Consider the following 14081-nt stretch of genomic DNA (forward strand, 5'->3'; position numbering starts at 1 on the left):
ATGTTAGAAAACTATTAGGGAACAGAAAACGGATCTTTTAAGTGAAACCTTAAAAAAAAAAAGCTTTTGACAAAATGTTTTGTTACTGAATTGTAAATTTTTTAGGGCAGTATTATCTGCATTTATCTTATAATCACACCCTAGTAACTTGTAAATGATGTTGCCGTCTCAAGCATCAATTTCACTCAGTGTATTTGAGGTTGATGCAGTAATACTGGTATACTACGTCAGTTGTTTAACTTCCTTCTTAAGAAACTCCTTTAATCAGATTTGCTGTGAGTCGTCAGTTTGTAAAAGCTCTGAGGACTTCACCTAATTGTCACTTTCTGTTACTGGTATGGTATGAGTTATATTAACTTTTAATTGGTTAAATTCATGGCTATCATCATAAAGAAGGCAAAATGTGTGTTTACATTCTTTAATGTTGGGATTGTTGAATGCGGTACAAAATATAGGAATGTGTACAAAAAAATAGGAATGTTTCTATAGCATGATGTAAATGCTATTATGGTTTCATTTATTATAATTATGTGATGATGCCTTTCTTTCTGTTATAAAAACAATTAAATAATGGTTGAACAACTCTATCTAATAATACTATTCACTGTCTTTAAGGCCAGGGGTTGTTTCTTTTGCTATTTCAGGAGTAAGTGGATTAGTTGGTAAATCTTGTGGGAGTTTGAAATAGCAGCCTTACTCAGCCTCAAGCTTGATGTGAAACGTTCACTTGGGGAAAAGAACAGCAGTATTAAACCTACCTTCTCTCAAACTCCAGCTATTTGAAAATAACCAGGATGTACTATGCATCTATAAGCTTTGCACTGTGAAACTGGTTATGCCTCTTGCCAGAAGCCAGGACAAATGATATCGTCATGTACCAACATAATGATGGAGAGACAAGTTATTAAATCAGCTGTGGATTCAGTGGATGGAAGAGAAATTACAATACATTTTCTTTAGTTGTGTTTGGGTGAGTAATCACATCTAATTTCTTTAGAATAGAGGGTAGAATAATGAAATCTTTTAAGACCATGTTGGTTAATGTTAATTGGATGTCTGTAAAGTCTTTTCAACAGCTAATTAAATGTGGACATGTAGTCACTTGAATTTATTAAAACATTTATAATTCTGTATGAAAACATGTTTTAATCTTGATTTAAGAAGCCTTGGATTGTTGGATCTCTAAGGGTCCATAGTGCCAAGTGTTAAACTACACAAAAGACAAACAAATGTCATATAAACTAAACTCAAAGTAATCTGAGATTTGTCGAAAATGCTTGTTTAGAACTGATTTATTTGCCAAGATACAAAAACTCTTCATCTGTAGTGCTCTTATTCATTTTTCCTGTGCCGAACAGAGTTTGACATGGAGGTGGGTGTATCATGGACTTTGGTAAGGAATGGCAAAAGACAAAGTTACAGCCTCAGTGTAAATCATTTGTATCAATATTGAAACAACTCTAAACTATCTGTTTCTCAAGTCTGTTTCTGCAAGAAATTATTTTTTTAGATTAATTCAGAACTGAGCCAAATTCTGTACAATAAACTGATGTTATTGTTTATCTGGACAAAATGTCAGACAGTGTTTCTTTGATAAGGTGATTAGGCTCTCTCTTGCTTCTAAGCCAATTGTAATTGCCCTTTTAAAGTGAAGGGTTCCAGGATTCCCAGAGCAAAATACACAATGGTTGGAGAGGTGCTGCGTTATGTTATCCCCTGCCATATGCAGTGCTCCATGGGATGTGGTGGCCAGGCGTGCAAGTATGAGGATCCCTTGCATTGGAGTGAAGACGATCAGGCCATCAATGGAATCTATTCTTCCTGGTACACAGCATGCATGCACTTTTTTTTTAGGATTTCAAAATTAGGCCATTGGCTTATTTGACTGTGAACTAAAAGCTTCTGTATGTGTAGCCATAAGAGTATCCTGCACCTTGACATAATTAGGTTTACAACTCTTTATTTATTTATGAAGTTTTCTAAATGGCCTTCCCAAAGTTTTAGATTTTACCCCAATAAATCCGAGATTTTACGCAGTCATAGTATGTAATTATAGTTGTCAATTCATTGTTCCTCTTTGTGTCTTTCAAGGATTACTGATGACTTGCTCGCTATGGCACGTCCATCCACTGAAATTATTGAAAAATACAACATAATAGACCAATTTCTGAGGTAAATCTGATGTTCATAATGGAAAAAGCCTCTAACAAACAGGTTTTGAAGTGAAAACTCCAAAACGTTTGTGTATTGTGCTTGACACCCTCTACTAAATAAGTGTCTCTTCATGTTAAGATGTGGCTTGAAGACACTTATTAACCTCCAATGCCCTGGTGAGCATGCCAGCTGTGGAAACCCGCTTGAAGCCGAGAGTGGCTTCACTTACCGACCAGAGACATTCATGGAGGTTGGCAGTGAGTGAAACTTTCATTTTGTGCATTATCTCCGTGTCTACATTACTGATTCTTGCAAAGTTTCAGATTTCTGCATCTGAAATTTCTGCATGTTGGCTGTTGCGGGGGGAGGGAGAATTTAGAGTTGAGATGCAGTTCCATTTCAAACCAACATGATCACATGGGAAGTCAACATGTTGCTACCAAATTTTATAGTACTCTGACATCATAACCATTCTGCTGAATTACTGAAAAGCACCATCTCCCTTCTGATGTTTTTGCATCAGTTCAAGTACATTTACCATCTCCTGTGGTGCAACTGAATTTGTGTTTGGTCAGCAGCATCATAGACCTGGGTTCATGTACTCTGTTGAAACATAATCAATGACAAGCCCCATTGGTGTTTCCAGTTTCCATTTTCCATCTAAGATTACATTTTTACTCCACTGACTGCTAGGTTTGGGGCTGAGATATAAAAATATTAATTCCTCTTCACTGTATTACATCATCGACAACTAAAAACAACCCCTCTGTGGACCCTCTCTTCGGCCACTGGGGGCAGTAGTTATAATTTCAGTAAGCACAGATAAATTTTATTTTAGGAACTTGCAACCTACAGTTGCCAAATTCACAGGGAGATTAGTCCCTGTTCCATCAGGTAACATTTTTAAGGGAAAATCCCCTCCAACAGGATCCACCTCTACGTGTGTTTAATGATTCCTGATTTTCAGAGCACTAAACTGAGAGGTAGCCATCCAAAATATCCTGCGGTTTTCTCTAACCTGTTCTTCAAATGCACCCTGACTCCTCAGCTTTAAATCTTTAAACTATTTTAAAGGGAACTGCAGTATCCCAGCAGAGTTGGAGTCTTGAATAGAGGTCGACCGATATTGGGTTTTTCAGGCCGATGCCGATGCTGATCTTTTGAAATCCGGGTCGGCCGATGGCCGATTAATGCAGCCGATTTATTTTGGCCGATATGTGCTTGTTTTTAACCTCTTATTTGAACCTTTTATTTGAAAGATAAAATGTAACACACATAATTACTTAAGATAGACAACATTTCTCAACAAATAAATTTATTGAACACTTGACCAATCTGCACTTGTACACTTAAATTAAAAATGTATAATGTAAAAACATATTGTATAAATAATGTATAACAAATATATTAAATAAACAAAGCAGGTGTTACTGAACTGCTCCGAGACACGAAGGTTGAGATCCAAATGCAGCTTTAATTAAGGGGCAATCCAGACACGTAATCCAATATTCAGAGCATCCAAGAGAAGCACAGGCATAACTAGGGATGGGTATCGTTAAGGTTTTAATGGTATTACTAATCTTACCGATACTGCTTATCGATCCGGTACTTTAACGGTATTCTTAACGGTTCTTTTTGTTATATATATATATATATATATATATATATATATATATATATATATATATATATATATATAATTTTATTTCAGGAAGGTCTACTAACATTACTGTTCAGGTGTGGTCTAAAAAGAAATCTAATAAAGTAATCAATTGTAAAATAACACTGCATAGTTTATCATAGATAGATTAATCCTTATTAATGCAGAAGTTATTCATTCAAGAGCTGTAAGTGATCTTTCTCTTTTCTGCCTTTTGTTGTTTGATTCGCAGTGGCTCAATCGTCACACGTTTAATAGACTGCTTCCCCTTTAAGACTGAGTTCAGATCTAATAGGCTCCTGATGCAGCATATTTTCTCCCCAACTATTTCCATAACTACGTTCATTTAAGACATAAACTGTGTTTAAGTGAATCTCCAAGCCGGTCGTTTTGACATATTTTTGTGTATAGTTGATCGTTTAGACGCATGAAACCCAAAGTAGCCTATACTTTGCTTGTCTCTTTGCGGTGTGTTTGAGTCTTGCCGCCTTGGGAACGGTATCTCTTGCGCTCTTTTTATTATTAAACGCGTCCGCAATTTAGCAACAGTAGCTAGACTGCATTTTACAACAATCACCGATCGTGCTGATTCTGGCGTTAAGTTTGAGTTTTAGGGAGAAATGTCAGTGCACCGCTGTGAAGGGAAGGAAGTTGTGCTAGACAGAATGCGGCTTATGTATAAATATTCTTTTTATAATCTTTGGAAGGCGAAATCTAAAATAAAATCAGACTAATAATCACATATCTAAACCAGGCTATGTTTGAATGTTTAGTTCTGTCACTCATTATGCTGGGCTCGTGTTGGGCTCGTTTTGTGCTCGCTGTGGCACCGCGTGAGCGAGTTCTCTCTCTCTCTCTCTGATTCTGAATAGCTAAATTGCATCACAGACAAATGGTTTCATATTATTATACATAGAAATGGCTGGCGATATAAAATAACTTTCTCTTTATAGCAATAAAGAATGTATTTTCTTAATTTCTCCAGTACCGACAGCAGAACCGATAACGTCCGAGCTTACCAAAGCCAGTCCTTCAATAGCTATACTGCGTTGGTATATTTTTATTACTTATTTATCTGCATTGAGTGACAACCCTCTCAAATATAAGACACACAAACAGAACAAATAAAAGTCTCAGATTCACTGTCTGTACTTATTGTGACATGATAGCAACCCTTCTGCTGTGATAATGCAACTTCAACTACGCTATCAATATCCAAGTAGCGACGTCATGTCAACTATCGCTTGTCACGTTTTCTTGAAGTTGGCAGTAACATATCAAAAGTTTTTAATTAAATCTAAAGAAGTTATACAAATTTAACCCTTACTGTTTTCTCCAAGGAACTTAGCTCCTTCCTTAGGCACTGGATGAGGTCTGTTCACTCTGCTGGAAAATGACTCTAGGGGCAGTGTGCGTCGAACACGTGTTCCACAACAACACTAGGCTGCCCACAGATGCGCCTGCCTAATAATCGGCTTGATATGCGTGGATATTGGCCGATGCCGATTATGTAAAAAATGCAAAAAATCGGCCGGCCGATTAATCGGTCGACCTCTAGTCTTGAAGTCTTGGAGCACTAAACTGAGAGGTAGCCATCCAAAATATCCTGCGGTTTTCTCTAACCTGGATAAGGAGCAGTATTATTTTAAGGAGCTTCAGATTTTCCCTGTGTCTAGACACGAGGGCCCTCTTCTTCCTGTGTAGCAGGAAGTGAACAATGGCTATGTTGTTGGGAATCTTTAAACTATTTTAAAGGGAACTGCAGTATCCCAGCAGAGTTGGAGTCTTGAAGTCTTGGAGCACTAAACTGAGAGGTAGCCATCCAAAATATCCTGCGGTTTTCTCTAACCTGTTCTTCAAATGTACCCTGACTCCTCAGCTAGGGTCCCCCCAATGAATCTCACACATTCCGACTTTGAAAATCGCTCCAGACAAAAACTGGGTATCACACAGAAGATCACTGGGGATTACACACTACCCGACTGTCTAGTCATTATGATCAAATTGCAAATGCACAAAAAATGCCCCAAATGCTATTAGACGTATGAAAGATGTAAAAAAAAAAACATTGGTATGGACTGTTGTTGTTGTTGCTACACAGACCAAGCACCTTTGGTTTGCGGTCTAGGGTGGGAATACACAACAAGTATGGTCTTTAGACACTGTAATGCGAGTTGCAGGTGAGTGAAATTAAAAGTCAAACTCCACTTGAGTGCTTGTTTGTTATCTCCATTTCTTGTGCTTTGTGGCCTTGCATGCTTGATTACCACTGGCTGATCACTGTATGACTTCAGATTTAAGTCATGAAGCATCATACACTACAAGGTTTCCTCTGTAGTCGTGGAATGTTGGGTTAAAGTCGTATCATGTAATCCAGCCTTTAGTGCCTGTGTAATATAACAGAAGATAAAGAAATATTTTTGACACACGAATAAACAGCATAGTAGGTGTAATTTTAAGCTGTGATTGTGCTTATGTCTTCAAGTTATTAAGTAACACTTTTTTTTTTTATTCTGTTTAAGTTTATTTTTACAACTTTAGATGGAATGACTATGGTGTGGCCTCTCTCATGACCATCTTGGATATGGTGAAAGTCATGTCTTTTGCCATCCAAGAGGGTAAAATTGCAATTCACTGCCATGCGGGGCTTGGAAGAACAGGTACAGTGTGGTTTTGTTTTTAAAATGTTTATAATGACATTAAAATAATTTAATGTCAACAATAATTTAGGAGAGCACTGGTGGCATATTTTCTTTGGTGTAGAATACACTGCTAGAAAAAAATAGCAAAAGTTGTACCTTAAGGGGTACCACAGCTTGTCACTGAGGCCAGTGAGAGTGCCAGTGGTACATTGTGCACTCTTTACACTTTAAGGTATTAATATGTACCCTTTAGGTACAAAGGTACATATCAGGCAAGTATTATTACCTTACTGTGTAAAGAGGGTACAGTGGGTGCACCTTTGAAGGTACTGCCCCAGTGAAAAGCTGTTGAACCCCTTAAAGATACAATTCTTTCACATTGTTTTCTTACAGTGTACTGATTTAAGCTCAGGGTTGGAACAGTAAGTTTGCTCAAGCCATGAACCATTATCATTGTCCCTTTGAGCAAGACACTTTATCTCATGTTGTTCCAGAAGGATTGTTCCTGTAATAGTGCTTCTGTTAGTCACTTTGGATAAAATTGTTTGCCAAAGGGCAACTTAATCCACTAAATGACTACTTTCTTTTATACACTTTTTGTTTAAGGTGTGTTGCTAGCCTGCTTTTTGGTGTTTACCTCACGGATGACAGCAGATCAAGCCATTTTAAAAGTTAGAGAAAAACGACCAAACTCTATCCAGACGAGAGGACAGCTACAGTGTGTCAGGCAATTCGCTCAGTTCCTTGTCCCACTAAGGAATGTGTTTGCTTACGCTGAGCCAAGAGCCCCCCCTGTTACTCTTTCACAATACTTGATCCGACAAAAACATATTCTACATGGATATGAGGCTCGACAGTTAAGATATGTGCCAAAGCTGGTCCCCTTCATTTGCAGACTTCTATTGGACATTGCAGAGAATCGTCAGGTTATTGAGGAGGACATTGTTGAAATTCCTGACATCACAACTGTAGTGGATAATACTTTGAATGAAAATGCAATGTATCCGTTCAACAGAGAGATTATGGGAAATGGGATCACTATGATCAGGCCCCGTCTTCCAGGTTTACCCCAAGTCAATAGAGACAACTCACAACCTCTTTACTATGTTCGTAAGAGCCTTAGCTACAGTGAGTCAGACCTACGGAGGTTAGCTACATCTTTAAACCTCTCTGATAACCCTCTAGGAGTTTTAGCCACCATCCACTACTCTAACATCAACAGTCAATTAGAAGCTTTCAACAGTGTTTCTGCAAACTGTGGTGCACTTACTGTAGGCACTTGTAAGGATAGTCCCATCTACAGTTCAACCAACAATATATGGGAGCTGAAAACTCTGATGGACCAGCAGGTAGGATCTCCATTGCTCAAAAAAAGGAGGCAATCTGTCTTGCAGCGAAGCCAGTCTGTAGGTGTTTCAGATCAGAAAAACAACACACGCATCAGCAAAATACTTTCATTCTGGAAGAAAAACCCCAAGTTAAGCACTGAACATGATTGGGCTAAAAATGAGGAGAAAGAACTTTCGGAGGTGCCCTTCATCACTGTCCAGTCTGAGTTGTCTCTGGACTCTCGTCGCCTCTTGATTGCTCAGTCACTTGTGGTAGACCTTGAGCAGGATGGAGAGAAGGAACATATTCAGAAGGTGTCCACTTGGCAGGTAGGTGCATGTACTAAGAGGTATTACAGTATAGGAAGGCTGGGGACAAGGAGCAGTATTATCTTAAGAAGCTTCAGATTTTCCCTGTGTCCAGACACGAGGGCCCTCTTCTTCCTGTGTAGCAGGAAGTGAACAATGGCTATGTTGTTGGGAATCTTTAAACTATTTTAAAGGGAACTGCAGTATCCCAGCAGAGTTGGATTCTTGATGTTCTGGTCTTGAGACCTCTTGAGACCACAAGGGTCTTCACTCACGAGTCTTTTGTCATTGGTCTGGGTCTTGGCTTATGGTTTCAGACAAGATCACAGTCTATTTCCAACATTCAATTCAATTCAAATGTATTTATAACGCACAAATTAAAACAACAGATGTTGACCAAAGTGCTGTACAATTCAAAAGGGTAAAAATAGATAATACAAATAGAACACACAACTAATAAAGAAATACAACCTCTAGGACTGACTAAAAGCAAAGGTGAAAAAATATGTTTTCAGCTTAGTTTTAAAATCATGTATTGTTGATGCTGATTTAATATAAATAGGTAAACTGTTCCACGGTTTAGGGGCAGCTACTGCAAAAGCACGGTCACCCCTCAACTACAACTACAGGTGATAACTACCTAAACCACAGGTCAGCGAGGTATCTTTCCTATTACAGAGAAATCATAAGGCTGAACGTCCATTTAGCCCCTGTACAAAGTGGCTCACAGTTTGAAATAAAGGTAGCAATCAATTCAGCATTTTCTATTTCAGTTCATTAAAGGGGTCATGACATGAGAAACCAAATTTGCCTTGATCTTTTGGTATATAAGAGGTCTTTGTATCATTAAAACGTCCTGCAAGTTTAATATTTTAAGACGTCCTCCCCATTCTAAACGAATCATTTATTTAATCAAGCTCAAAATACAGCTCGTTCTGGATTCATGGTTAGAAGTGACGTGTCGGTTAGAAGTGACGTACCAGCGTTTGCATATGACCGCCTCCAGCACAAGATAACTACGCTTTAAGCGCAAGACAACTACGCTCATTTCAGTATCGCCGTGCGCCTCACAAGTGTTCAGTCGATGGACAGCGAGCTCTGACAGAGACTACTTGTGCACAGGAAAATTACGATGCCACATAGATGTGCTGTTCCTGGCTGTGGTCAAACAAAACCTCTGAATAAGCTGCCGAAAGATCCAGGCGTCAGGGAAAAATGGATGCAGTTTATTTTTTGCGGACGTCCCAGTCACGGCAGTGTTAACTTAAGCGTTTGTTCTGTACATTTTAAGGATGACTGTTTTGAGAACAAATCTCAATATGATGCTGGCTTTGCCAGAAAACTGTTGCTCAAAGATAAGTCCGTGCCGACTATTCTGGGAACAACGACGACGCAAACTGTAAGTAATCTATTTTAAACTTTAAACTACTTTTTAAAGCGCAATTTCATTCATTATGAATAATCACAGTGTTTTTACTTAGTTTACTTGCATATTGTTCTGGCTGGGAGCGTCAATAATTGATACATAGGCACTGACGTTAGCCAATCATAACAGTGGGCGTTAACACTGAAGTCTTAAATGGAAAACGCCCCCAAAACAGACTGTTTGAATCAGAGGATGAGAAACAGGGTGGGAAAAGGTCATAAATCACTAGATTTTAAAAGTTTTTCTTAAAAAAAATATATATTAATACTATAATTGCACCTAAGGGAACATAATAATACAATAAAAAACCCATGTCATGACCCCTTTAAAAAGAACAGACTTGTTCTTTGACCAACAGATCTTTATCTAGGTCTGGGCCTTAAAAGACCTGGTATTGATCTGAGACTTAGGGGCTCTGGTCTTCACTCATAATCTGTATGGCAGTCCTTCAATGTCTTCAGCATGAATGAACATGTCCTAGTTTGCCTGCCTTCTCTTTGAGCCTTTCTTGCAGTATTGGTAGAGACAAGCATCGCTGGATGAGGTTGTTGTTTGATGAAGAGATGCACATAGTTGTGGTCCAATCTGGTTAAGCATTAGGTTATTAAAATACTGTACGTTCTAAACAAACAAGCTAAAAATAAATATAAATATATATATTTTTTCCATTTGTTTTTTGGTTGCAGAATTGGTACATGTATTTGTTCCTCTCCACAGACCGAGCTTAATTACGAGGGTGCATGGGAGCGACTGTGTTTGGAAAGAGACCCGTTTATTCTTTCTGGAATCATTTGGTCATGGCTGGAGCAGCTCAAAGAACCAGTCATCTCAGCTCATGATGTTCACACACTGGAAAAGGCCAGTCAAGATGGCAAAACTGTCCTAAATAGCTTAGATAGGGTAAGATTTAGTTCTGTTGTCACATAACATTTCAAGCTCTAGTTTAAGACTGCTACATTATGTGTTGTGTGCAGTGATGTGCAATATGCCATTAGCACAAAGTCAGTGTGCATGGCTATGAAGTTTTGGTATATTCATGCAAGTGTGAACTAAGTCTATATGCAAGTGGATTTGTGAAATCATGCGTGCAAAGCGCAAGCAATATAAAGACAGCCCATTCAGAAGATGCTTGTAAACAATAGAAATATACACTTTTATTGTTACAGTAACAGAGTCCTTATTAGGGCGGCACAAATAAATAATTGAGATTAAAGTTATAGCTGCCACAATTAACTAATCAAGAACAGTGTCAAACAGTTCCACCCAAAATAGGTATTTTAATGTCAATTCTATTAATCGAAATTAATAACAGTTACAATATACAGTATATATTTGTATATATTATTTTTGTCATAATCATGCAGCCCTAACCTCTATGACATGCTCTTTATATACGCATGAAAAAAGTTCGTTGGAACTTATTGGATGTAGGCTCCTAAATTATAAGGTGGTTCTCAGACATTTTTGCACAATTACTTATTTCTCACAAAAATAGCAAACTGGCTTTGCGCCACTTCATTTACATGGACCTCTCATATATTTTTGTGAATACACCCACTGTTTGCATGTGTACGCCCACAGATACACCCAGTACCCACGCCTTGTGTGTATGATTGTGCTTAACATGGGTGCAAAAATAGAGCCTTTAGACTATGATTTAAAAGTAAAGTGAGTAATTTTTTTTTATATGCATAGACAATTGAAAGTAAGCCATGGTTAAACCTTTTGAAAAGTGTAAATTCTGCAGTTCTGTGCCACTATCAAAATATTCTTTTTGAAATACCATTTGGTGGCACAAAAATTACACACTTGACCTTTAACTGTGATCTAATTTTAGATTACTAAGTAAGGCCAAGATCGCCTACACTAAATTATCAGTTTATTTAAGTTTGAGAACACAGCATTCATCATTTTCAACTTAATTTGCTAGAAGATGTGAATTCATTCTTATTGCCACCATCAGGCTTCAAGAGAAACAGTGATGTGCATTCTGGACTGTTTCGCTCATCTATTCACAATACAAGAGGAAGTTGAGAGCGCTTTTCTAGAGCGAGCAACCAAAGCTTTTACAAAGGTACTGTATGCTATTCTAAGAAATGTTTAAATCAATACAACGTGCATGCATTTTTTCACTTTAATGAAACTGTTTTTAGGTGAAAAACACAGATGGTGGGAAGCGCGTCCACGAGATCATGAAAAAGGTCTTGAACCTTGTTCTGCATCATTTGAGATCGGCTGCCATGAATAAGTTTGAGGTTTAATGTAGATAACAATAGCTAATTAAACAATACCTTCAATACAAAGAGAATTAAAGGAATATTTTGGGTTCACTGCAAGTTAACCTTAATCGACTGTTTTTGTGGCATCATATTGATTACCAAAAACATTTATTTTGACTCATCCCTCCTTTGCAAAAATCTGTTCCAGTGAGGCACTTACAATGGAAGTCAATGGGGCCAATACATAAATGTTAAAATACACACTCTTTCAAAGTAAAGCCACAAGACATAAACAATATGCATGTAAACATGATTTTAGTGTGATAAAATTGCTTACTAAACTTGTTAACATGATCCTGTAATGTCAACAAACACTAAAACCCTAAAACGACTGCAAAACTACAATTTAAACAACTTTACAGCTGAAATAATACATTAATTTTAACAGAAGAATTAATGTGGTTGCTTTTATAAAATTATAAACATCACATTCCTGTGTTTAAACCCTACAAATATTGGCCCCATTGACTTCCATTGTAAGTGACTTACTTTAACCTCGATTTGTGCTTTTAGTTTTTTAAAGGAAAGGAGGGACGATTCTAAATACATTTTTGTTGTAATCAATATTATGCCACAAATGCTGTCGATTGATCTTAACTTGTATTGAACCCAGAATATTCCTTTAAGTTCATTTACATCTTTAGCCATGATCAAAGACAAGCCCTGCACTTTACATCCGCATCTATATGGGTAGTTTTTCAGTAACTGATAAAGTTTAGTACAGGACTGAAAAGAGCAGTTAAAGGAAGATTCATGTTAAAGGCTTTGGTTGTTATTTGGGTTCTGCATTCCAATAAGGAGTCCAAAAAGGGTAGACAAAATTATAAAGTTTCCCTTTATAAAAGTTTAAAAATACATGTTGTACAGTAAATTATGTTTTGATGACAAAAAGCATACTGTATGTTTTGTGCCATCACGCTAATACTTGTAAAGCATTGCAACCTCTAATTTTTGTACTAAGTTTGTTCAACTATATGTAATAAAATAATTAGATTGTACAGAACTAAGTCTGATAACTGTCTTTATTTTTATAGATTACAGCAGGGGTTTTCAAACATTTGCCAAGGACCCCCAAATATGATGATCCCCTCAGAGAGACCCCCTGTGTGAGAAAAATAGTACACATGATATTATAAACACTTCTTACATGAAACATTTATTATTGGCTTTTATATTGTCATTTTACTAAAGCCTAATTAAATATGTTTTGACATTATCTGAAATATATTTACTTTTTACCGTGTTCTGTTGACAGTGTATTGTTCTTCTGTTTGTGAAATGTTAAATGTAGAAACCCAAAGACAAAGTATTTATTTGTGTAGTGCTTTTCACAATAAATAAATTGTTTCAAAGCATCATTCTGGAAAATAATGAATTACAATCTTTATTATTAACCCTTAATAATGTCAAATAATGTCAATATATTTAAACTTTTTTTCTCTGAAAATTGAGAGACAGACCACGAGACACTGTCTCCACCTGAAAACTGTCCTGCAAGACCAGCAGAGTTTCATTTACTCACAAACAAAGAAGAGTGAATCTCAAAAAGCCTTTGAAAAAAATTACTGCATCATTTTTCACCCTGAAATTAAAAGAAAAAAAACTTAAAAAAATTAAAATATATTTTAAATAAAGAAAATTACCATTAAGATTTTGCTGCATTGTGACATTATTTTCATGACAATTAAGCATGTCCTTCATTGCCCAAAATCTGTCATACTGTAATGCAAAAAAGATTGATTATCAAATTGATAAAATGTTTTATTATTTGTTGTACTTCCCTTAATTTATGCTGATTTAAATAATAATAAAAAAGACCTTGTGTTCTGGCTGGATGACTGTCATCACTGCATTACATGAGAATGAGAACAATTATTGAGTAATGACAATTACAGTACAAACTCAATTGTTACACATCCAGATGTATTACAGTAATTCAGGGGGAACTGTGTTTAATTGTGATGAAACTAATATTGCAATGCAAATTATCTTAAAGGGTTAGTTTCAATAGAGTTATGTGGATTCCTTTTATACTGCCTAAATATGCCTTTTTGACCATTAAACAGCCAGCAGCCTGATGGCACCCATTTACTTGCATTGTATGAACAAAGTGAGCTGAAATGTGCTTGTAAATATCTTAATTTCGGTTCTGCTTATGAAAGAAAGTCATACACATCTAGGATGGCTTAAAGGTATGTAAATCGTAATAGAATTTTCATTTTTATTTTGACTGAATATTCAATGAGAAAAATAGAACACTGAGACTTTATTCATAAGGAGTTG

The 14081-nt window shown here is 36.8% G+C and overlaps 1 protein-coding gene across 2 annotated transcripts; it reads left to right on the plus strand.

Moving 5' to 3' along the window:
• Positions 1–511: 511 nt before the first annotated feature.
• On the plus strand, positions 512–13149 carry LOC127628439 (protein tyrosine phosphatase domain-containing protein 1-like). 2 transcript variants are annotated; one of them, XM_052105180.1, is made up of 11 exons: positions 512–970; positions 1359–1393; positions 1650–1824; positions 2092–2172; positions 2293–2411; positions 6337–6474; positions 7063–8114; positions 10237–10419; positions 11483–11593; positions 11673–11720; positions 12833–13149. In XM_052105180.1, the coding sequence occupies exons 2-11, from the start codon at positions 1384–1386 to the stop codon at positions 12932–12934; spliced, it is 2019 nt and encodes a 672-aa protein (XP_051961140.1). In that variant the 5' UTR covers positions 512–970; positions 1359–1383; the 3' UTR covers positions 12935–13149. The 2 variants fall into 2 exon arrangements, with proteins under 2 accessions (XP_051961140.1, XP_051961141.1); XM_052105181.1 differs by lacking the exon at positions 11673–11720.
• Positions 13150–14081: the final 932 nt, after the last annotated feature.

The sequence above is a fragment of the Xyrauchen texanus genome, chromosome 35, assembly GCF_025860055.1.
Source record: "Xyrauchen texanus isolate HMW12.3.18 chromosome 35, RBS_HiC_50CHRs, whole genome shotgun sequence".
Taxonomy (NCBI): Eukaryota; Metazoa; Chordata; class Actinopteri; order Cypriniformes; family Catostomidae; genus Xyrauchen; species Xyrauchen texanus.